Here is a 24096-nt window from a genome sequence, read left to right on the forward strand (position 1 = left end):
TCCCAGGGACTGTAGGACAGTACTGGCAACTTAAGTGTTGCAGGAGAGTGTTTGGAGTATGCCTGAATGAGCAGGTCATTCAAATAAGGGAATATCTAGATTCCTTCTGTCCTGCAGAAGGCAATAACCGGAGCTAGATATTTGAAGACTCTGGGTGCAGTGGAAAGCCCAAAGGGCAAGGCAGAGAACTGAAAGTGATTACAGCCCTCAGAAAACCTCTGGTATTTCCTGAAACAGGGCCTTATAAGGATGTGAAGGTAGGCATCCTTGATGTCTAGGGTGGCCATGAACCCTTGAGAGAGGAGAAGAATTGTTAAGGTAAGCATCCTGAAGGTTGGTACCTGAAGGAAGAGCTTGAAAAGTGAGATGTCCAGAATAGGCCTCCAGGGACCATCTTTTTTGGAACCATTAAGATCCTGGAGTAGAAGCCTCTTCCTTTTTCAGACAGTGGAACTGTTTTAATGGTGCCTTGAACCATAAGGTTGTCTAGCACTGCTTGCAATAGGGGAAGCTGTTCTTTTGGGGGCTGTGGGATGCCCTCTTTGGAGAATGATCCAGGTCAAAGTGCCCATCTTCTATTACAGTAAGGACCCATTTGCCTGAAGTAATAAGTCTCCATGCTTAGAGACAATGAGACGTGTAATGAGAGAGGGATAGAGGGAGAAGGTGAGCACTCCAAGGTTGGTAGGTAGTCACACTACCTGCCCTGTCTTGAAAGGGTGGCCTCTGGCTGGTGAATGGGGTAGAATTTTGGCAGGAGTGGGTTGCTTCTTAGAGGTATTTCTAGGTCTTGTGGAGGAAGCAGGGCACAGGTGCTTTCTGATAAATTGAGTTTTGGCTGGACAATTACTCGAATTCAGGAATTGGGGAAACCAGTAGATGTTTTAAATCTGGCATCTCTTTCCCCTTTTGTTATAATGCCTTGAATAAGTGTGCCACTTTTGCTCGAAACAGGGCTGTAATGCCCAAAGGAGCAGCAACCAGCTTAGCTCTAAAATCTGGTGGGGGTTGGAGGCGTAGCCAGGAGTACCCTCTCAAGGCAGATGCTGATGCTGCAGACCTAGCTGAGGGCTCAGCAGCATCAAAGCTGCACTTGAGTGTGTGCCTGATAACCTGAGAATTAAGGGCAATTAGGGAACACAGTTGAGCTTTGTCTGCAGAGTCAGGAAAGTCAGACAACTCCTTGATGATCTTCAAAAAAGATGAGGCATATTTAGCAGTGTGTGTCTGATTAGTTGCTCTGACAGCCAGAGTAGCATAACTATATATTCTCTTACCAAAGTGATCCATGGTTTTACTGTCCTTGTCAGCAGGAAAGAGGGAGGTGGAAGGTAGCAGTTTCGAAGCCTTTCAGTTGAAATGGAAATTGTGACCGGGTCTGCAGCAGGACACCATTAGGAATTTTGAAGTCTCTGGGACTTTATAAAACCTACAGGTCTGCGTGGGGCAGGGGGCAGAGTCAGGGATCAAGGATGCTGCTGAAAAGGATCCAGAAATGCAGGAAAAATGGGAGGAACAGCAGTAGAGTTGAGGAATCCGTGTGACTGAGATGATACCTTCTTTGTACATCTGTCATTCAGATTCCCATTTAAAATGTTCATTTTAGTAATAGTTTTCCCAAAGGTTAGATCCTCTGCTGGTGAGTCAGGATTAACGGATTCTTCCTCAGTGGAGCCATATTCTCAGGGGAGAAAGCAGCTGGGAGGGATATGAAAGGGATTCTTCAGAAAAATCTGAATATTCCTCTTTTTCCTCAAATCTGAAATTTGAGGCTTGGGGCTCAATTACAGAAGGAATTGCAGACGTCCCAGGCCTGGTAGCCCATAAGGTCATAAAAACAGGCTTTGAATGAAGGCCTGCCAATCAAGATACTTTCAGAAGCAGGAGACACATGCTTTTTGTCCTTTTTCAGCAATGGCCTAGCAGGTGTTTGAATGGAGGAATGCCTAGTGTCGGACAACTGCAAGGTAATGGAGGGGTCTGACGGTACTACTGATATCGCAGGTTCCCCCTTGGCGTCTGAAAAGCCTCCATGGACGAACCCTCCACACAGGATTGTGCGGCTTCTGTTTAGGTACCCACTTTATCCGAGTGACAGAGCCCGTGCCTTCAGCCAGGAGGATGTCAACCACAGGCTGAGTCTCAGACGGAGGAGGTGCAGTGGCAATCGTAGGCCTCTCAGCCTTTTTAGACTGTTCGGTAGGCAAGTGGGCAGAACCCTCCGTATGCAACACTGTTTCAAGTGGTTTTCTGAATACAAGTTGAGCACGTGGAGATGGCTACAGAGAGTTTTGGGCACCAACACCTGGCAAATGGTGCAGGCTTTGTAGTCGTGCGACCTACCTAAACAGAACAAGCACTGACCATGGGTACCCTTGTGAAGTATCTGATAGCCGCACTTACTTACCCTTTCTGGATGACATGAACAAGCATTAGAAACAAAAACACTGACTGAAAAGGTTCCCCAAAAGGGCACTTATCTGATTTCTCTAGACTTAGATGTCGGGAAGGCAGGGACATCTGATGCTTGACTGGCAGCTGCGAAGATCTGAGGTCTGGTGCATGCTGACATCACTTTTATTTCCCACGCTCTGCTAAACACATTAGACATACCATGCACCATACAGTAACTGAAATCTGTCTCTAGAAAGGAATGCATCAGCTGTTCCAAGTCAGAACTCTTAAGACTCCTGACTGACCCAGCAGATGCTAGTCTAAACCCAAAATTTAAAAGTACAGACCCAAGAAGTGGGTGGTTCTGGCGAAAACTCAGTCAAGTTAAATGGTGAGTGGAGCCTGATTGAGTAGATACCAATAGCAAGAGGCTAAGTTGCTAGTTAGTATTTGTGCGATTTTGCTGCTGTTTTATTGTGGCCTCTCTCCCAGTAGCTATGGAAAACCTTTCGCGTGGTTTAGTATGTGCATTGTATGGTACAAAGAACAAACTGCCCCCACAAAACTGGCATAAGTGTGTGTACTGTCTGGGTACCATTCACTTTGATGTGGAGTACCAAGCCTGTGTGGCTTTTGGCACTATAACCCTGGCTGAAATAAGGGATACACTTTGGAAGGTAGCCCAATAAAAGTCTAGAACCGCAGCTTCCAGCAATCCATGCAGATGTGGCGCAGAAGGCATGGATTTTAGAGCTGGAGGAGTTGAAAGCTGATGGACTTTCAGGTCCCGGTAATCACATGAGTGTTCGCTTTAGTCCTCTGAGTTTTGAACTTTACTTGGCAGATCACCAGTGTCTTTCTCATCCACCCCTGGTTTCACATCCTCCTTGGATGAGGGATAAGCAGACACTGGAGCAGCTGGAGGGACTGTATCTTTCTGAAAGTTTAGCCCTTCTTTCAGCCAAGGCTCTAGTGCCCAAAGCAGTACAGGCCTAGCACTCCACATTCAGGCGCATGGTACCCAGACAGCACATGCATTTATGCCAATCTTCTGGGGGTAATTTGTACCCATGCAAGGCACATAAATCCTGCAAGAGGTGATTTTCCATAGCTACTGGGGGCAATATGCCACGGCAAAACACAAGTAAAAATCACACAAGAAATAATGAAATTGCTAACCACAAAGGTATACACACCTATTACAAAACAAAAGCTATCCGTAAGTTTCGTTCCAATAAAAGGAATGGAAAAAGGGGGGAAATGAAGGCAGCAAAGCTGTTAATGAGAACACACTCACTGACAAACTAGCTTAAGCAAACGATCACACACAAAAAAAACTGAAATACTGTAAATAGCCAAGAAATGTAGAGGAGTCAATGAACTAATAGCTAAGAAAAGGCACTTGCCTATGGAACTCACAGGGCCACAAATAATGGTAAAGGCAGAAAAGATCTGAAGGGATTCTGTTAGAACAAGGTACGAGTAGAGGAGCCATACCTTCAAGACTAAAGCTGTCAGCTTCAAATCACACCTGGATCCAGTATACACAGACTGAAAAACACTGGACCATGGAGTAAAATTCAAATGAAAATTCTTGGCATAATAATATTCACAGCAAGATAATTCTCAAAATTACAGAGCCATTACTAGCTGCATCTACATCACAACAGTAAAGGCATGGCAAACTCAAGAAACCACACAGCCTGAGAGAAGTACTAGAAAGAATGTTAACACTTCTAAATGTTTTAATCTTAAAAGTACTTTCCTGTACTTTTTGTATGGATTGTGCAAGCAACATGCTAGATGGTTACAATGTAATTTAATATAAACTACTTTGTTACCTTTATCCTACTTTTTAAAGAAATGAAAGTAAACAAGCAGACCTGGACTTGTCAGATTAAAAGTTAACCACTTTTGTTCCTACTGCGACTTCCATGTTGCAGTATTCTTACTGTGGGATTCCCTGCCTCAGGCAACCTGAATGTCAGCTCCTATACTAAAAGCTTAAGCCTGGTTGCTGTTGGTGCATGGGACGTCACACACACGGCCATAAACCAGGACCCTTAAATGGGACATCTGCATGCACAGACCTCAGAACTAACTGCCCATTTGGACAATGGACTACATACAGTCAAATGATGTCCTCCAGACCGGTGAAATGCCAGACTGCCCAGTCTGATCACAGTCTAGGAGGTAACCTAGGGTGCCTCACACACAGGTGAAAGGAATGCAGGGTGATGGTGGGAACGAAGGAATACTGCAACATGGAAGAGGACATCTATGGTTATGGTAAGATTTTACACAACTATTCTATATCCATGTTGCAGTATTCTTACTATGGGAGAGTACCACAGCTTAGAAGGGTTAAGGGTAGAGGTAGAAGTAGCAGAGTCCAGAAATCCCTGCAGGATTGCCCTAAGAAAACCTGCTCTGGCGACATTATCCAACCTCTGTACGTGTGTGTATAGTAGACCAGGTAGCTGCCTCCAGGATGGAGGCTGTGTCTAGGCCACTGAAGAAGGCCTTGGAGTATGGTACAGCGCTAGTAGAGTGCTCTCTTACCCCCTGAAGTAAATCCTTGCCACGGTAGGAGTAGCAGAAGCAAATAGTTTTCCTGATCCAAAAGGAGATGGTCTGTTTGAGACTGCCTTGCCCAGAGCCCTGGGATGGAAGGATACAAAGCTGATTAGACTTTCTAATGATCTTAGTTTTGTCCAAGTAAAACCTTAATTGCCTGTGAACATCCAGGGAATGGAGAGTTCTCTCGCTGTCATTGGCAGGACAGGGAAAGAGTGGGCAGGTGAATGAACTGACTTAATGATAGCACATTGACCACTTTGGGCATGAAGGGTTGGTGCACAGGGTTATGCTATCTTTGTGGAAAATAGTGTAGGGGCATGCCATGAGAGTCTAACTGATGCCCTTCTGGCTGAAGTGAGCTACCAGCAGGACTGTTGTCCATGTGCACATTTGTAGTGATGAACGAACTGGCTCAAATGGGGGGCCAGTGTGAATTTTTCCAGGGTAAAGTTTAAGTCCCAAGGCAGTGGGATAGGCTTCCTCGGAAGTTTGATGTTCAAGACTCCAGTCAGGAACAATTTAACATCTAGCGTGGAGAGCAAAGAAGGGTCTAAGGGTAAGCAGGCAGAGGATAGCAAAAAGGTGCACTTTGAGTATGAAAGGCCCGTCTTGATAAGCTCACATACATAATGCTAGGACAAGAGGTATATCAGCTAGAAAGAAATCCCTAAGCCTTTGGAGACACCATTTGGAGAATCTTTCCCATTTGAGAACGTAGGATCTCCTTGTGTTAGGTTTCCTGGTCTACTTCAGGACAGAAAGCATGTCTTCACAGTAGTGGTGTCTGAAAGGTATTAAAAGTTTAATCACCCAAAGTGTTAATCACAGCAGATGAAGGTGAAAAAGAAGTTATGTACTTACCATAACGTTCCATGTGAGTTGTTTATCTCACCTTTATTCTCACTGATGGGTTAAGAGCCAATCCTCGGCTCCGACACGACCGATAGCAAAGCTTATGGTTTGCCAGTAGCTCGAGACCAAGCCCCTTATCCCACAGTGCACTGCTGGAATTCTCAGATCTTGTTTGCTGCGAGTAAAAATATATATACCCTTTTATTTCTACAAAGCACTTCCAGAAGGGGAAGAAGAAATATTGAATAACCAGGATGGTACTAGCCTCTAAGTCAACTGTCAGCCAGGAGGGGGAAGGAGGGAGGGACGTTGAGAATAAAGGTGAAATAAACAACTCACATGGAACGTTATGGTAAGTACACAACTTTATGTGAAGTTGTTAAAGCTCGCCATTTATTCTCACTGATGGGTAGAGTCCCTAGCACCCCTCAATCTTGGGTGGCTCATGGAAGTACGTTCTTCAGTACCATGGAACCAAAGGAAGACCTGTCCCTGGAAGCCTTATCTACTTTGTAATGCGTGATAAAGGTATGAGGCTTAGACCAAGTGGCTGCAGCGCAAATATTGTCAAGGGACAATTTAGCTTGAAAGGCAGAAGACGTAGTAACTGCTCTGGTAGAATGAGCCTTAGGTTTGTGTGTCAATGGCATGCTCGCATTCGCATAAACAAAGGATATACAATCTGATAACCATTTAGATAAAGTTGTTTTAGCCACTGGATTACCTTTTCTGGCTTCTGAGAAGGATACAAAAAGTTGATCTGATTTTCTAATATCCTTAGTTCTGTCAAGATAAAAGCTGAGCTGTCTGTGTACATCAAGTTTGTGCAGCATGTATTCCAATTTATTAGAGTGGTTGGGAAAAAAAGACTAGCAGCTCAATGACCTGATTGATATTGGATTCAGAACGGACTTTAGGTAAAAATGAGGGGTTTGTTCTGAGAGATACTCTATCAGCATGGAAAAATCATGTAAGGTGGTCTGACAGATAATGCTTGAAGTTCTGACACTCTGCGGGCAGAAGTAATGGCCACTAGAAAAATAGTTTTACAGGATAAATATTTGAGATCACAAGAAGTTACTGGTTCAAAATGGGGAAGAATTTGAGACAGCATAAAGTTCAAATTCCAGGGAGAATAAGGAATTTTGACAGGAGGTCTCATGTGACCACAACCTTTAAAAAAAAGTTTGAGATAGCTTATGGCCCATAACATTTGAGCCACCAAACCCAAGGTGGAAATTTGAGATGGCAGCTAACTGGACTAACTGTAGCAGCTGCTGCCCCTTCCTTAAAAATCTTTGTCAAGAATTCTAAAATGGACGATAGCGGAGCTCAGAAAGGGTCAATTTTCTGCGTGTTGGCCCAAATTGAGAACCTTTTCCACTTACTGCCGTATAATTTCCTGGTGGATGGCTTGTGAGAGGAAAAGAGAATTTGCCTTGTATCTTCTAAAATTGAATGAAGCCTGGCAATTAGGGGAAGTGGTTTAGCCAAGCAGTCAGTTTCAGGGACTGCAGAGAAGGATGGAGGTCCCCTGATGGATGCGTCAGAAGGTACAGAACTGGGTCCAGGATCCATGGATCTTCCCAACAGATGGTGGAGAAATGGGAACCAAATCTGTCAAGGGCAGTAAGGGGCTATGAGGACAACAGTCCTTCCCAGCGATTTTGCTTTCTGTAAAAATATGGGTATCAATGGGAAGGGTGGAATGCATAAAGGAGACCTGAGGGCCAATCGTGTAAGTGCATCTCTCGGGGATGTCCCAGAGGTGGTATTAGGGCAAAGTAGCTTCTGCATTTTGAATTGATGTGGCTGGCAAAGAGGTCGCAGCAAGGCTGGCCCCATTTGCGGAAAATCAACTCCGCAACGTGTTTGAAAGACCACTCGCGAGGGAGCAATATTGCCCTGCTTAGCTTGTCCGCTATCACGTTGGATTTCACCGGGATGTGCGTTCCTAAAAGAAAACGCTGGGACACAGCCCATTGCCAGACACTGAGGGCTTCTTGACAAAGGGGGCAAGACTTGCTTCCACCTTGCTTGTTCAAGTACCAGACTACTGACATGTTGTCCATCTGAATTGCAATAGTTTCTAAAGGAAGAGAGCCCTGAAAGTACTGCAACACCAGAAGTACAGCTCTCAACTCTAGAACATTGATGTGCAAATGTGACTCTTGATCCATCCATGTGCCTTGGGCAGTCTTTCCCTGAAAATGATACCCCCCCACCCCATCAGGGAAGCGTCCGTGGTCACAGTGGCTACTGGGGTGGGACAAAGGGCCTTCAGATTGTGACATGGAGACGTCAACCACCACCAAAGGTATCTTGCAAGAATCCATGATGAGAATCATCTGGTGCATCGGTAGTTTCTGGTAAGACCACTGAGCAAAGAGGAGCCATTGAAGAATTTGCATATGCATCCTTGCGAGTGGTATAGCCAAGGATTGCTGCCACCATCAAACCTAGCACCTTCAAGACCTCTGCTGCTGTAGCTTTGTTCTTTGACACCAGTGAGCTGACGTGTTGGCGGAGAAGTAAGACTCTTTTGATTGGAAGACGTAGAGCTGTAGTTGAGGTATCTAACTCTGCTCCTATAAAAACGGTATGCTATGATGGCGATAAGGCAGACTTTTCAAAGTTGACTAATGCCTAATTGATGGCAGTGTCACATTGTGTTGCCTGAGTCAACTGATGCCTGGTGGTAGTGGTGAGGAGCCAATCGTCTAGGTATGGAAACACCTGGAATCCTAGACGCCTCAGGTGAGCCGTGACCACTGCCATGCATTTGGTGAACACTCTGGGGGCTGTAGTGAGACTAAAGGGCAGGGCTTGAAACTAGTAATGATTGGCTCCCAGCCAGAAACGCAGGTGATCTCTGTATCGTCTGTTCATCTTTATGTGATAGTACGCATCCTTGAGATCTATGGAGCACATCCAATAGCCTTTCCCTAGGAAGGGAAGAATGGACTGAAGCGTGACCATTCGGAACTTCTCTTTCTTTACGAACTGGTCGAGTCTGCTGAGGTCCAAGATAGGTCTCCAGTTCCCTGTTTTCTTTGGTACCAAAAAGAATCTTGAGTAAGTTCTGAATCCAACTTGGTCTGCTGGGACTGGTTGGATGACTTTTTTCTAGCAATCTGTGGACCTCTACGATTGCTTGTTCCCTGAGACTGGGTGGAACATCTGGAATTCTGTTGACAGGAATGAGAGGGGTAGAGAACGGTATGAAATATCCTCTGGAAATGATGCTTTGTACCCATGTATCTGATGTTATGTTTAGCCAGGCTTCTGGGTACAAAGACAAGCGACTGCCTCCAGAGCCGAATAGCCAGGCCCCCTTTCAGGCGAGCTGGTAGGGTTGACCAGAGAACTGACCCCTGTCACCCTGTTGCTGCAGACCCCCTCTGCCGCAGGGGTGGCATCTTCCGTTATAACCCCCCTCCTCTACCTCCAGAGGGGGTTTCTCCACGTGTGCCATGAAAGGCTCCCTGTGCTTTTCGGAACCACATTTTCCCTCCCCTAGGGCCCTTGGGGTAGGGCAGAGTAGGGGTAGAAAAACTGACTCCAACGGCAGATAAGGTCTTGCCGTCCTGCTCACACCTGATGAAAGTTTCCTTTATTTTAGGACCAAACAGTGATGAGCCATCGAATGGGGTGTTGATAAAGGAAGACTTAAAGGGTTCCACAAAAGAACAGAGACACATCCAGGCTTGTCTTCGGAGAGCAATGCCCGAACTAGCGGCTCTACTCGAACCATCAGCTGCATAAGATTAGATGCATGGACGAGTTTACAACTGAGTTTAGGGTAGTGTGCTCTGCGTTTACTTTGTCGGCCTCACCTGCAGCTACCGTACCATGGAGAGCATCTCCTGGCTCTTTCAGGAGATCTTTGTAGTCTCGTAAAATGGTTTAAGTAGTTCAATGATCACAGAGAAAAAGTTGCTGAACTAAACATGCATTTCCCACACCTATCCATGATCCTAGAATCTCTGTTAGGAGGATGGACAGAAGCAGATGTTTCAGGCACTCCTTTTTGGTGGCTGCAGCTACCACCATGGCATCAACAAGCACTCCCCTTGGTCAAAAATGGCTTGTCCACTGGGGCAGACATGAATTGATTTGGCTTACGAAGGACAGGTTCCATGGCCTCCGGTGACTCCCACACCTTATGAGAGATCAGTTCCATGAGTTAGTCATAAGGCGGAGACACCCAAGAAGTGGAAGGTTGAGACCCAAAAGCCTTCAAGGGCATGGACTCCTCCTCAGTAGGGGTCTTGGACTGTCAATCGCCCCTCTGACTAAGGATCTCCAATATCTCTGCAAAGGAGATATCCTCACAGGGGGATTGAGGGGACCCTTCTGACTCATCCAAGTCCGCGTCAGATGTCAGACTCCTGTGGGGAGTCTAAATGCCTCCTCTTGCACAGTCTTTTCCTGGACACCTCCTAAGTGGGGGGATCTGGGGAGGTCTCAGAAGAGCAGGGGATGCCCTGTGGGGGTACTTGAGGGTCAGGGTCTCTACGCTTAGGGGGACCGGTAGACCAAGAAGCAGACAGGAGCTTGAGGGGAGAGGGAAGGCCGAACCGATGCTGACGTTGTCTTTGGAGACTCTCCTCATAGCATCAAAGGCGCCATGGCTCCGACGAGAAGGAGCAGACGGACGTGAAAGGACCATCCGATCCTCCTGCACCAAAGCCATGGGCTAAGAGCCAGAGATAGGAGCAGAGCTCATTCGAGCCGAAGCCCCGGTAGGAAGAGTCGGCACTGACAAATCGGTCAGACTGTCCTCCCCGGACCCGATGGAAGAGCGTATGCTCCTAGAGTCCTCGGTCGGCGCCGAGGACATCCGAGCAGATGGAGCCGATAACACCGGTGCGGGTATTGGCTCCAAGGGTTCGACAATCAACAGTTCGGGTTCCTTCGGCTCAGCGGGTCCTGCTAGTCAGTGCCCAAGACCATTGAACCGGATTTGTCGACTCCGACGAGCAGGTTGGGGCCGACAATTTAGCAAGTCCTGGTGCCTGTAAAAGCTTCTGCACTAGCCGATCCATGTCCAAATCTGAAAGGCTGACTGAAGACTTAGATGAATGCACCGAAGGTGCTGACTGGAGCAGAGGAGAAGAGGGAACCTCAGAGACCGGCTCCAACACTGGGAGCTGTCTCCGAATCAAAGGGACACTCAATTCCGAGGTCTGTGGAACCGATGACCCTCCCTCTGAAGTTTTTGCCTTTTTTGCCACTTTGGGGTCTGAAGATTTTGTACATTTGGAAGATTTGGAAGACAAGCTAGTACCTTCATGGCTACTCAACACCTCAGGAAAGGAATGCTGCAGTAATCCCCTGTCAATTAGCTTCCTCCCTCTCTCCAAGAGGACTCTTGAAGAAAAGGAATGGCAAATGCTGCAAGTGTCTTGGAGGTGTTTAGCCCCCAGACAGTAAATACATTGAATGTGTCTGTCAGTGATGGACATTTTCTGACCACAATCTGGGCATTTCATGAATCCCAATTTAGGATGGGACTTTTCCTTGTCATCCGACATAGTAAATAGTAGAAAACAAAAACCAGTATACTGAAACTAATACAGTCAAGTCCTTACTTTCCTTGTAAAGACGCACACTGACAAAGGAAAGCAACTAAGCCCAAACCGGGCACTACGATAGTTAAAATATAAATTTACAAATACAGGGCTAAACAGGCCCACTTTAAATAGGGCTAAAAGGCACACACAAAACAACTAAGCCAACAGGGCACTAACAAACTACAGATTCTATTAAAATTTTTAACACTCAATTTATATGAAAATATTTGAGAAAAAGAAAAATTTATCAAAACTTGCTATTTTTTCTCACAAATGGTCCGAGCTAGCTGTATCAGAGATCCTCTCTTGCCGCGGCAAACTAGATCCGAGATAATTCCAGCAGTACATTGTGGGATAAGGGGCTTGGTCTCGAGCTACTGGCAAACCTTGAGCTTTGTTATCGGCCGTGTCGGAGCTGAGGATCGGCTCCGAACCCATCAGTGAGAATAAACGGCGAGATTTAACAACTTCACATTGAGAGTTCCCTTCTGCTGTGTGAGTAGGTCCAACTTGTGGGATAACTTGTAGTGAATGCCTTGACGAGGGATAGTAGAAGGGGAAACCAATGCTGCCTTGACCAATAGGCGGTTACCAGCAAGAATGTTGGAATGTCCCTCCTGATTTTCAGGCGGACATTTTGAATGAGAGGAAAGGGATACAGAAATCACCCCTTCTATGAGATGGCGAAGGCATCCACTCTCCAGGCTAGAAGAGAGTGGTCCTTCGGACAGAATTCTCAGTTGTCTGTTCTGGGGGAAGGCAAATAAGTCCTTTTTAGGTGTGCCTCCACTGGTGGACAATGTCTAGAAAAACATCCCTGGGCAACATCCACCTGTGAAGCAGAGAGAATGATCTAAGAGATTCTGCTTGGTGGTTGTCCTAGGATGGGATGTAGACCGTCTGCAGATGTAAGTTGTTTTGTGAGGCTAGGTCCTAAATCTGCAATGCTAGCCTAAACAGGAGTAAGACTTGATCCCTTGTTTGTTGATGTACCACATGACCGTGGTGTTGTCTGTGAAGATTTGAAGGGGATCTGGCTGTAGAAGGGGAAGAAGGCCTTTAGGGCTAGATCACCTCCCTTACTGCGGTCACATCCCTTACGCTGTGTTTTTATCCGGTGGTGTGCCTGCCAGTGACCTTGGACCTTGAGGCCCTTCATGGTAGCCCCCCAAGCCCAGATCTGAAGCATCTGTATGCATATGTTGGATTGGTATATGTGGTAGTACAGGAAGGCCTGGGTTCATATGAACCTGTTGAATTCACCACTATAGTTCTGACTTCAAGCAGGGCAGGAAGGCAATCTGAAAGTCTAGAGGGTGGCTGTGTTGGGACCATACATTCGTTAGATACCACTGTAGCTTCCTTATGTGCATCCTGGCTAGTGGAAGCATGGGAATAGTGGCTGCCATAAGACCCAGAAGTCGCATGAACTGTCTTGACAGTTGGTAGGTCCGGATAAGATCCTGGAAGTGGCCTGTTAGAGAAAAGCACCTTGTCTGGAGGGAGGACTCCCTTCAAGTCTGTTCAGATCCTGCATCCCAGGAAGGTTTCGTCCTGCTCTGGTGCAAGCAAAGATTTGGGGAGGTTGAGGATGAATACCAACCTTTGTAGTAAAGACATGGAAAACTGCAAATGTTTTTAGGGTGCTTTCTTTCTCTGCCAGAATGAGTATGTCTAGGTACGGACAGATCCGAATGCCTGTCGTCCTGCAGTAGGCTATGGCAGGAGCTAGGCATTTGGTTAAGACCATGGGTGCAGCGGACAAATCAAAGGGCAAGGCAGTAAATAGAAAGTGAGAACTGGGCCCAGCAAAACGCAAGTACTTTGTGAGTGGGCTGTATGTGGATATGTAAGTAGGCCTCCTTTAGGTCTAGAGTGGCCATGAAAATTTGAAGTGGCAGTAATTAAAGGAAGGCCTGAAGGGATAGCATTCGGAAGGGACTTTCAGGAAGAGGGTTTAGAAAAGACAAGTCCAGGATTGGCCTCCATAGTCTATCCTTTTTCGGTACCAGGAATAATCTTGAGTAGAAACATTTTCCTTCTTGTCCTGAAGGGACAGGTTCCACAACTCCATGAGCCAGTAGATCCTGTATAATGTGAGGGATAAGGTGTAGTTGATTTTTTTTTGGGGACAGAAAATCTTTCTACTACTGCCAGGACCCAGCGGTCTGAGGTGATAGCTGGGCAGGCAGTGGGAGAGACGGGCAAGGCAGTTATGCATTGTTGGTACCATTTCTGTCCTGAAAGGGCTGTGGGTAGAATGAGAAAGAGCGGGCCTGGAAGCGTTGCCTCCTGTTACGTTTTCTATGCTTGGACGAAGGAGCAGCAGTAGAGGGGTTCCGCACACATAGGAAGTTTTAGCTGGACAATTTCTGTAGTATTTTGATAAAGGAGACACTAAGAGGTGCTTAATGTCTTGTAATGCCTTGGTCTTCTCCTGAAAGTTCTTAAACAGTTCAGCAGACTGTTTTGCCAAACAGGAGGTTGTGATCTAGTAAAGCATCTAGAATTTTAGATTTAAAATCTTCTGGCAATGGTTGTAGCCGGAGCCATGAATATCTGCGAAGCACAGATGCAGATCTCACAAAGGCCTCTGCTGCATCATACCTGCATCTAAAGGAGTGTCTGGCTACCTGGGATGCCAGAGTTAGCTTTGATGCTACTTCTGTCTTGCTGGGAGAGTCAGGCAGGGAGGATAGAAGTGTAGATGCTTGGAATACCAAGTACAAGGCATACTTAATCATAAGGGTTTGGTAATTAATGGCTCTGAAGGCTAGGGTGGAAGTATAAACCTGACCCAGCCTGTCCATATTCTTGCTATCCTTGGTAGGCAGAAGAGGTGAGGATGGGATCAGTCTTGACTGCTTGTCAGGGGGCCACAGCTATGACTGCAGGGTCCGCCAAGGGGGGTTTCACTAGAAATCTGTAGTGATCAGGCACCTTATAGAAACTCACGTCTTAGGAGCAAGTGGTTGAGAGTCTGGATTTTTTAGATGTAAAAGCAAATGTGTCTAGGTATGCAGGAATAACTGGGGGGATGGCAGATGGAGAGGAAGATTCAACTTGCAGAAGCTCATAGTATCTTTTTTGAGTTTGTCATTTGAGAAGTATCCCATTTGAAATATTTTCATTTTAGTAATGGTCTCTCCAGAAGTGATTTCTGGAGGAGAGTCTCCTTCTATAGATTCCTCATCTGGGGGCACTGGGACAGTGGAGGGTGAGGCAGCGGCTGAGGGCCTAGGGGCCATGAAGGCTTGCATCAAGGACTGAGTAAATGACTGCCAGTCAAGAACTCCTTCCAAAGAGGAAGAAAATGTTTGCTTTCTTTTCAAAGGGGTAGCTTTAGGAGAAGGCTTAGTTACAGGGGCCTGAGCTAACAGAGGTTTTGGATTCCTGCCTCCTGGATGGGTGTCCGGTGGAAACTTGTTCACCCTCTACTTCGGTAGAAACAGATGTCTGAGTAACCTACGCAGATGTGCTGGCCAGGACTTCAGAAGCAGCTTCCTCAAGGTGAGCCAAAGTAGACAGTTCTAACAGGCGTCCCTCAACCTCTAAACTGGCAGCTAGGGTGCCCGACAATGGAGGGACAGCAGTAGTAGGCTATGAAAGTTTGGCCTTTTTTTGTGGTGGCTCCACCTGGGCAGCTGACTCAGAATCCATCCTAAGCAGAGTCTCTGGTTTTCCAGGTACAGATTAAGAGCAGCCAGATGGCTTCTAAGCGTTTTGGGGACAAAGGATTTGCAAATGGCACAGGGCGTATGGTCATGTTCCTGGCCTAAACAGAACAGTCATGGGCATCCTTGTGTGGAATTTTACGTCTGCATTGGCATTTACCCTTCTTAGCAGACATCGGCTAAGAACAAAATAGCTAAAGTGCTAGCAATAAAAAATTAATTCCCCAACGGGGTACTTAGCTTTAGACGTCTTGTAAGTAGAGGAACGATGCGATCGATCTGACGTTCGACTGTGGCAGAAAAGTTCTGAGGTCTGCACACGCAGACTGAAGACTCCTGGTTTATGGCCCTGCATGCGACATCCCACACAACAGCAACCAGGCTTAAAGGTTTTATACAGGAGCAGACATTCGGGTCACCTGAGGCGGAGAACCCCACAGTAAGAATATTGCAACATGGGAATAGAAGGACATCATGACATTCCTTCAAGAATGAGTGTCATTTGAGGTGAAAAAATCACATGACTGGCACTTTGTCTTTTAGTAAAGCTGATGTGAACATCTCCATCTTAGTTTGAGGCTGCTTTGATAAAAGCTGTAAAAAATTGCACTTTCAGCATACTCAGCAAAAACTGAGTATCCATAATTTGAATTGCCATCCATGTCATTTAATTTATTCAGTGTGTGTTAGCCTGCCAGCTTCAGTAAGGATTCCTGTTGCCGATTACTAACTTACTCATAGGTTGCTGACACGGTAATGTATGCTGATCCACAATGGAACTTTGCATAGCCCATATGTAGAAAAAAACTCAAAACATTGAACTGTTTAGCTGAAAGAATTAGTTTAATTAAAAAAAAGACTAGCATGAGTACCAACAGAGGTCCTACTGCAACCATTTTCTAGTTTCCAAAGCAACAAATATGAATATTTACACTGATTTGCAACAGGCAAGTGATTTACAATAGGCAAGGGATTCAACAATGTTTCCTTACAATTAATTACTGGACATATTGACCTAGCCATCCTGTCCTAAATGTTCCTTATCAAAAAGTATGGTTAAAGTAAAGTCATCTTTAACTGAGAAGAGCAAAGTACTAGGTCTGCAAATGTCAGTGATGCCATACGAGTCAAGAGTCACTGAACCCATCTTTTAGTCTGGAAACATATTAGGGTACCGAACCAAGTTTCAGGATATCCTGGAAAGCTTGAAAAAGTGGGACTGTCAGTCTGGCAAAACCATCCTCATATATAGTTTATATGAGAAAGTTTCCTATGGGCCAACCAGACTCCTTTGAAGGGAGGCCAGAAGGCTGACAGGATACCTTTTACTTATGCTTTGCAAACTGGAGTGTGAAGAGTGTTTGCCTAAGTTAATGGATGCCTCTTCTCTTCCCCTCTATGACCTTTAGTGAGACTGAAGATTCCCAGATTACAACACACAAAGAACACAATATTGCTAGTAAATACTGGTACTTCCTGTGTCTCAATATAATCACTCTGTGTAGCCATTTTAAGTGTTTAATGCTACATTTGTCCTCCTTGGACTACTATCTGGTTTTCTTGCATCTACTTTCTAACTACTGGTATTGGGTGATTCCATGTGATCTGAATTTCAGAGTAAATGATTTTGTGGTTACTGTCTGTTAGCAACTTCTGTAATGTAATATCTGCATAATCCCTAAAGTGACAGTCTTGCCATATTGAATTTTTTCACTATATCGACCCTCAACCATGGAAATACCACAACTAGCAAAATGAGCTGTTATAAAATTTTCTAAAATTAGTCTATTGTTTGATGGAAAACATTTTAAAGATGAAATGTATTCAAACTCTATATTCCAGCTGCCTTAAACTTTTAGCAACTACACCAAGTTTCAAGACTACACTTAGACCATAAATAAAGCAATTAGGGTGTGTGGCAATTTAAAGGTACAATTGATCTAAAGCACAAAATACTGCTTGGTTAACATACAAAAAGGAATAAACCTGTGCCTCTGTCTTCACAAGCACTGGGAAAAGTGGACACCCTTACTTTCAAAATCCAGATGACTGTGTGTAGTGGAATAATCAAAAAAACTGAAAGATGGAGTACTCAGCAGAAAAACTGTCATGACACTGGCAGACCAGTAATCTCAGGTAGTGAGAACTGAAGAAAGCAAACAGGAACGATGAACTCGAGAGTCAGTACATTTACTTAGTAAGTTAACATGTGAAAAACCACTGGCAGCGCTTGTGGCAAAAATGCTACCAGGAATATCAGGCCATACACAGTACAGTTGTGTACACTTACCATAAATGTAGATGTTAGAGTGTATTCACTGTTGCCGTCACTACATTCGGGTAATCCTGCTGGCAGGTTGCCCTCAGCCGGCCTGAATTCCAAAGTCTTTGGTCCTGCGTCGGCTGTTGTCACCCCTTCCCTGACGTCAGGGGTATAAAAGAAGCAGCTGACGCCATTTTCTTCAGTTTTTCTTGCCCCATATATATATGCCCCATATATATATATATATATATATATATATACGTTGTCCGTTCGATTCTCATATATCTTCTGTGGAGGCATACGTGAATGGGGCGTGCCTTTGTTGAAGGTTGTGCATCAGGGCTGGTAACCCGGTACGTAAAAATCCACTACCAATCATTAGCAGACTGGAGATCCCTGTAGCGACCCCTAACCGGGAAAAGCCGAAAGACACAATATATATATATATATATATATATATATATATATATATATATATATATATATATATATATATATATATATATATATATATATATACACACATATATATATATATATATATATATATATATGTGTGTGTAAATATATTCAGAAATACACCAATACAAATTTTACCTTCATCTATAAGAAAATAGACCACATAGGTAGTATAAATCAGAGAAGGAAAGAAGACCCAAAAGAAAAAAGGGGGAAGGCGGGTAGGTAACCTGGACTGCAACAGTGAATACACTTGAACATGTACATTTATGTTAAGTGTACACAACTGTACTATGTTCTTAGTGTTACACTGTTGGTCATTACATTTGGGTAAAGTCCCAAAGCTATGGTTGGGAGGCTGGAACTAAGCAGTAGGAGCGGCTATGAAGCCCTGAAGAACTGCAGTGGCAAAGCCTGCCCCGGACTTAGAGTAGAGTGGCAGAAGATAATGCTTTGTAAAGGTGTGCACTGAACTCCAAGTAGCCGCCTCTAAAATGTCTCTGGTTGGTACTCCCCTGAAAAAGGCTGCTGAGGTGGCTGCAGCTCTGGTGGAATGAGGCCTAATGCCCTTAGGCACTGGCTTGCCATGGTGTAAGTAGCAGAACCGAATGCAGTGGCCTAACCACTTAGAAACAGTCTGCTTTGAGATAGGCTTTCCTTGTGATCATGCAGCATATGCCACTAGTAAATGCTCTGTCTTCCTGAAAACTTTGGTTCTATCCAAGTAGAATCTAATCTGTGTACATCCAAAGAATGCAGAAATCTCTCCCCCTTATTCTGTGGATTTGGTTTGGGTAAAAGGTTGGTAGATGGATGGCTTGGTTAACAGCCACACTGGACACTACTTTAGGCATAAATGTTGGGTTTGTCCTCAGGGACACCCTTGTCTGGATGAAAAATGATGAAAGGTTCCACAGCCATGAGCGCCTGTAGCTCAAACACGTCTTGCAGAAGTAATTGCCAAGAGCAGAGCTGTTTTCCAAGATAAAAACTTCATATCAGCAGTAGCAGCTGGCTCAAAAGGAGGCAGGGTGAGCTTTTCCAAGACATAGTTGAGGTCCCATGCAGGTATTAGTAGTCTCCTTGGGGGCCTTACATTTTTGGCTCCTCTGAGATACTGCCTTAAAGGGTGAGAAAAAAGTGATGGCTCTGTATTGTAATGAGCCAAAATGGCAGAGGCATGAATTTTAATTGATGACAAAGGTAGGCCTTTGTCCAGCATCTCAGTTAAGTATTGCAAAATCTATGGAATATTTGGTACTGCTGTATCAGTTCCTTGTGCCTGGTTCCAGGCACAGAATCTCTTCCATTTTCCAGCATAAGACTTTCTAGTACTAGGCCTTCTGGCTTCCAGAATGACATCCATCACAGCTTTACTGAGGTGTTTTTTTGTACGACTACATTATCCGCCATGCTGCCAAGTTTAATGTCCTGTGTTGGCTGTGCATGATCTGATTGTTTTCCTGGGACAGTAGTAGAGGTATTTGAGGTAAGGTCCAAGCTGAGTATGGAGATAAATTCCTTAGTATTGGATACCAGGTACTGACGTGGCCAGTCTGGGGCAATCAATATCAGCTTTGGCTTCTCCTGTCTGACCTTTAGGAGCACCTTGGGGAGGAGAGGCAGTGGAGGTAAGGCATATACGGATAGGTTTTTCCAGCTGAAAGATAGGGCGTCCACTTTCCATGCTTGTCTGTGATAAGTCCTTGTGCAGAATCCTTCTAGTTGGCAAGTGAGAGGGGAGGCAAATAGATCTATGTCCGGGCATCCCCATTTCCTTGTTATGCTGAAGACTTGTGGATCCAGCTTCCACTCGTGGGGATCCATGAGGTTTCTGCTTAGTTCGTCTGCCAGAGTATTTTCCTTTCCTGGCAGGAATTGTGCCTGCAGATGTACTTGGCAAGTCAAAGCTGTGTCCCACAAGGTCATGGCTAGTCTGCAAAGGGGGTAAGAATGTGTGCCCCCTGCTTGTTTATATACCACATGACCGCGGTGTTCTGTCTTTATCAGTAGTTGTCACGGATGAAGTAGGTCCTTGAAGGCTGTCAAAGCATTTTGAACAGCCAACATCTCTGATTGATATGTAGATGCATTTGGTTTGAGGACCATATGCCCTGAATGCATCTTCCTGCCATGTGGGCTCCCCAGGCATAGTCTGATGCATCCATTGTTAGTGCCTGGCTGGAGGTAATGTGAATGGCTGTCCCTTGTTCTGGTGAGAAGCTTTTGCCCACCATCGAAACTCCTGCTGCAGGCAGGGAATGAGAGTAATGACTGTTTCCAGGCTGTGGCAATGTTCAGTCCAAACACTTTTTAGGTACCATTGAAGTTTCCTCATATGCAGTCTTGCATATGGAATTAGTAGGATGCAGGATGCCATGAAGTCCAAAGCCTGCAGAATGTTTTTTACAGATAACTGGGCCTTTGTTGCCAACATTTTTAAATAGGTAGTCAGTTGCCTTTTTGTCGGGCGTGAGATAAGCCATCTGGGCAGTTCTATTCAAGCTTGCACCCAGGAATGTTATCTCTTGAGAGGGTACTAGTTTTGATTTCTTTTTGTTGATTGTGTACCCTAGGCACATTAGAAGTCTTTTCACAAATGCCAGATGTTGAAGAATGTCCTTGTTCTCTGCTTGAATGAGACAGTCGTCCAAGTAAGGATATATCTGTATTCCTCTTTGTCTGCAGAATGCAATTACTGGTGCCAAGCACTTTGTAAAGACCCTGGGCGCAGTAGATAAGCCAAAGGGCAGTGCAGAGAATTGATAATGCAGTGAACCAGCCTTGAATCTTGGGTATCTTCTGCATGATTGTCTGATTGGAACATGCAGGTATGCCTCTTTTAGGTCTAAAATTACAAGCCAAGCATTCTTGTCCAGCATGGGCAGAAGCTGCTGCAAAGTCAACATTTTGAATTTTGGAATATCCAGGAAAGTGTTCAGAATAGATAGGTACAGTATCGGCCTCCAGGCCTTGTCCTTTCTGGATACCAAGAACAGTCGAGTAAAATCCTCGTCCCTGCTCTTGCTCTGGTACTTGTTGAATGGCCCCCATGTCCATGAGGGATAAGACTTGTTTTTGTGCCTCTGCCCACTGATTTTTTGGCAGATTTGGCCAGCCGTTTGCCTTTGGCAGAGTATGGAAATGGAACTTGTAGCCTTATGACACTGTTTAGAACCCACTTGTCCTGGGTTATGATGTGCCAATTTTGAGCAAAAAGTGCTAATTTTCCCCCTAAGGGTGCTGCCAGAAGATAAGTGCTTGGTGCAGGCAGGGGGAAGTCATTGGGACTGTTCTGTATGTTTGTGATCTATCTTCTCCAGCTTTGGAGGTAGAAGCACCCCATTGCTTTGCCTATAAGAACCATGTGCCTGGGATCTGCCCCTAGGGCATCTGGATCTGCCCCTTTGAGGTCTGTCTGACACAGGAAAGGACCAAATTTTTGTAGGCCAGTGTCAACTAAGCCTAGGTGGCTGTACTTGCAAAAAATCTGACAGTTTGCATACACTTAGCTTTGTCCTCCATTTTCTTTAACACCTCTTCTGCTCATTCAGAATTTAACATTTTCTGTTTAAGCATATGAAATTGACAGTTTAAGGCCTTTATAGCCAAAGTTGCAGATGTGTAAACATTTTCCCCCCAGCTATCCAGTGTCCTTGAATCTGTCAGAGGGGGTTGGGTTTTTTGCAGTGGAAGCCTTAACTCCCTTTGGACCCTGTGAAATAGTTTCTGGGTCAGCAGCAGGGTTTTTAAAAAGAAATTTGTGTGAGTCAGGAACCATATAATATCTGTCAGGCTTAACAGGAGCTGGGGGTAAGGAGTCAGGGGTCAGACTAGACTCCGAAAACACATCTACAATGTCTAACAGGTGGAATGGCTAGAGGCCTGTGCTGAGGTAGTAAAATAAAATCCCTGAGCCTCTTTTTAGATTCTGAAAAATCTTGGCTCTCCCAGTGGAAATGTTCCCTCATGGTATGCAAGGTTTCCCCAAAGGAATAGTCCTCAGGAGGAGATGCTGAAGGTATAGATTCTTCAGCATCAGAATCCTCATAGGGGGAAGAGAATATTCCTGATCAGAAGAGGAATCAGAAGAAATAGAAACCTGATCTGAAGATTCATAGTCAGTGTCTTGCCTAGGCCTCTTATCAGGAGGGGGATGGGAACCCCTGATCAAGGTAATCAAGTCTTCGGCCATTTTGAGCATCTGTTTTTTGGGCATAGAGGCCTGTCCACGTGGCTTGAGTTTGTTTCCTTGCTTTAGAAGGTGCTTTAGTCTTTACATTAAAACAACTTCAGCTTCAAAGGCAAAGATGTTGAAGTCTGAATACACCCTCAGAAGCCGGTACCTGCTCAGCGACTCCAGACCCATCTGAGAGATTAGCGTCTGTGGCTCTAATACCTTGAGTATCCAGCGGCATGGTTGACTCCACGTGGGAGTCGGTAGCGGCCTGCGACTCTAAAGTAGCAGGCGTCAGGGGCTGCGAAAGCGCCTCACTGAGAACCGGCAAGTGGCTTAGGAGAAGCTTCGTAGTCGGTTTTGGGCCTCGGTTGTTTTTCTCTATCCTTTTCTTTGCATTTTTTGTAAACTCCGGTAGTCAGATGGCTATCCGATGACATTTCAGGATAATTAAACCGGCATCCAAGAAAGTTTAAAGCAAAATCATACAGACGCTTAGTGCGTTGGTTAAATCTAGCAAAAAAACGACAACCAGTAACATTGTGTTCAGGGCCTAGGCAAGGAATACAGTAAGAATGAAAATCCTTATGAGGTATTTGCTTTCCACAAGAAATACAATTAACTTTTTCTGACATCAGTCTGGAGCAAGAAAAAAGTGTCCCCAACGGGGTACTTAGCTTTATTGAAGACTTCAGATCTGAAACAAACACGAAAATCTCAGGAGTCGGCCAACTGGCACTTGCGAACTACTTCTGCTTCGGGCACAGCGCAGCAAGAAAGACTAAAGAAAATGGCGTCGGCTGCTTCTTTTATACCCCTGACGACCTAACGTCAGGGAAGGGGCGACAGCAGCCGACGCAGGACCCAAGACTTTGGAATTCAGGCTGTCTGAGGGCAACCTGCCAGCAGGATTACCCAAATGTAATAACTGCAACAGTGAAACACGAAGAACATCAAGGGAAACGTAAGGTTGGTAAACAAATGTCCTAAGAATATTAGGTGTCTTAATTTACTATTCCATTCAGCCTCCCAGAGTGCTACTTCAGCCCTTGAGAAAAGGCATGATCACTACCCGTGGCAAGTAAGACAGGGAACAGCAGCAGGATTCAAGAGGTGGCCCTTTCTCAATCTCCACCTAAAGAGCTGGTCATGTTAAACTACCAGAATAAAATGGAGAGGATACAGGGGGCTGAACAATAAGAAACCAGGAATTCAAGAACTGAAGGCTGTTTATACAAATAGCAACAGAAGTATAAAATGCAATGAATCCAACCAAAAAAAAGCTCCAGCTCAAAATTTAGACAAATGAATCCTTACCCTTGCTCGCATGTAACCCAGTTCACTGCTAAACAGAGGAAACACATGATTCTGCAACATAAACTCCATCTGATCTTTGTAAATCTTTTTCTGGAAGACAAAAGACAAGAATCAGTTCTATACAACAGTGCAAACAAAACCAAGTTGTCACAAACATTTACAGTTTTCCATTTGATAAAGCTGTAAATAACCAAGCAATTAGCTCTGAAAATACTTCTACTGTACAGAATCAGTGCACCCCCAACCACTCATTGTGTTAGAAACTAAGGTTGTACCCCACCAACCACACACTGGCGCCTTACAATGGTGCAGAATACAACTGTCTTTAGAGTGGAGTCTGAAAAAGTTGGGCAATGTACACAATACTGTAAAAAGCTCTAAAGCTGCGTCATGCAGCCAGTCGCAAGTTGCAGTTAATGTGAAGAAATTACAGAAATAAGCTGGAGAAAGAAAACCAAACCCAAATATCCCAGCTGATCGTCTCAAACTGAACTGTATCCAGCTGAGAAATCACCTTTTAACAACTTCTCAGAGGAAAAGGACATGGGAAGTCCAAGTGGCAAACAAATGACAACCAGTGATGGCAAACCTATGACAGGCATGTCAAAGGTGACATGCCATGATGTTTTGGGTGACACCAGTGTTCACCAACAAAAGTTACCAAAGAAACTGGATGGACAAAAATTCAAGAAATGTGACCCTGCACTTATCTATTAAAACTCAGCAAAAGAGTTATCAATTGGTAAATCAAATAAAATGCAATGTGTTCCATATTTTTTCAGTTCAATTCAAAATTACTATTAG

General features: G+C 44.9%; 1 protein-coding gene across 1 annotated transcript in view; it reads right to left on the reverse strand.

Moving 5' to 3' along the window:
* Positions 1-24096, reverse strand: part of IPO7 (importin 7) — a 2167557-nt gene that overhangs the window by 909674 nt on the left and 1233787 nt on the right. Inside the window, exon 12 of the mRNA XM_044059282.1 lies at positions 23293-23402. Within this exon, the coding sequence (XP_043915217.1) occupies positions 23293-23402 (110 nt within the window). The remainder of the gene's footprint in view (positions 1-23292; positions 23403-24096) is intronic.

Source organism: Protopterus annectens, chromosome 17.part0, assembly GCF_019279795.1.
Source record: "Protopterus annectens isolate FY-2018-M chromosome 17.part0, PAN1.0, whole genome shotgun sequence".
In the NCBI taxonomy this organism is placed as follows: domain Eukaryota; kingdom Metazoa; phylum Chordata; order Ceratodontiformes; family Protopteridae; genus Protopterus; species Protopterus annectens.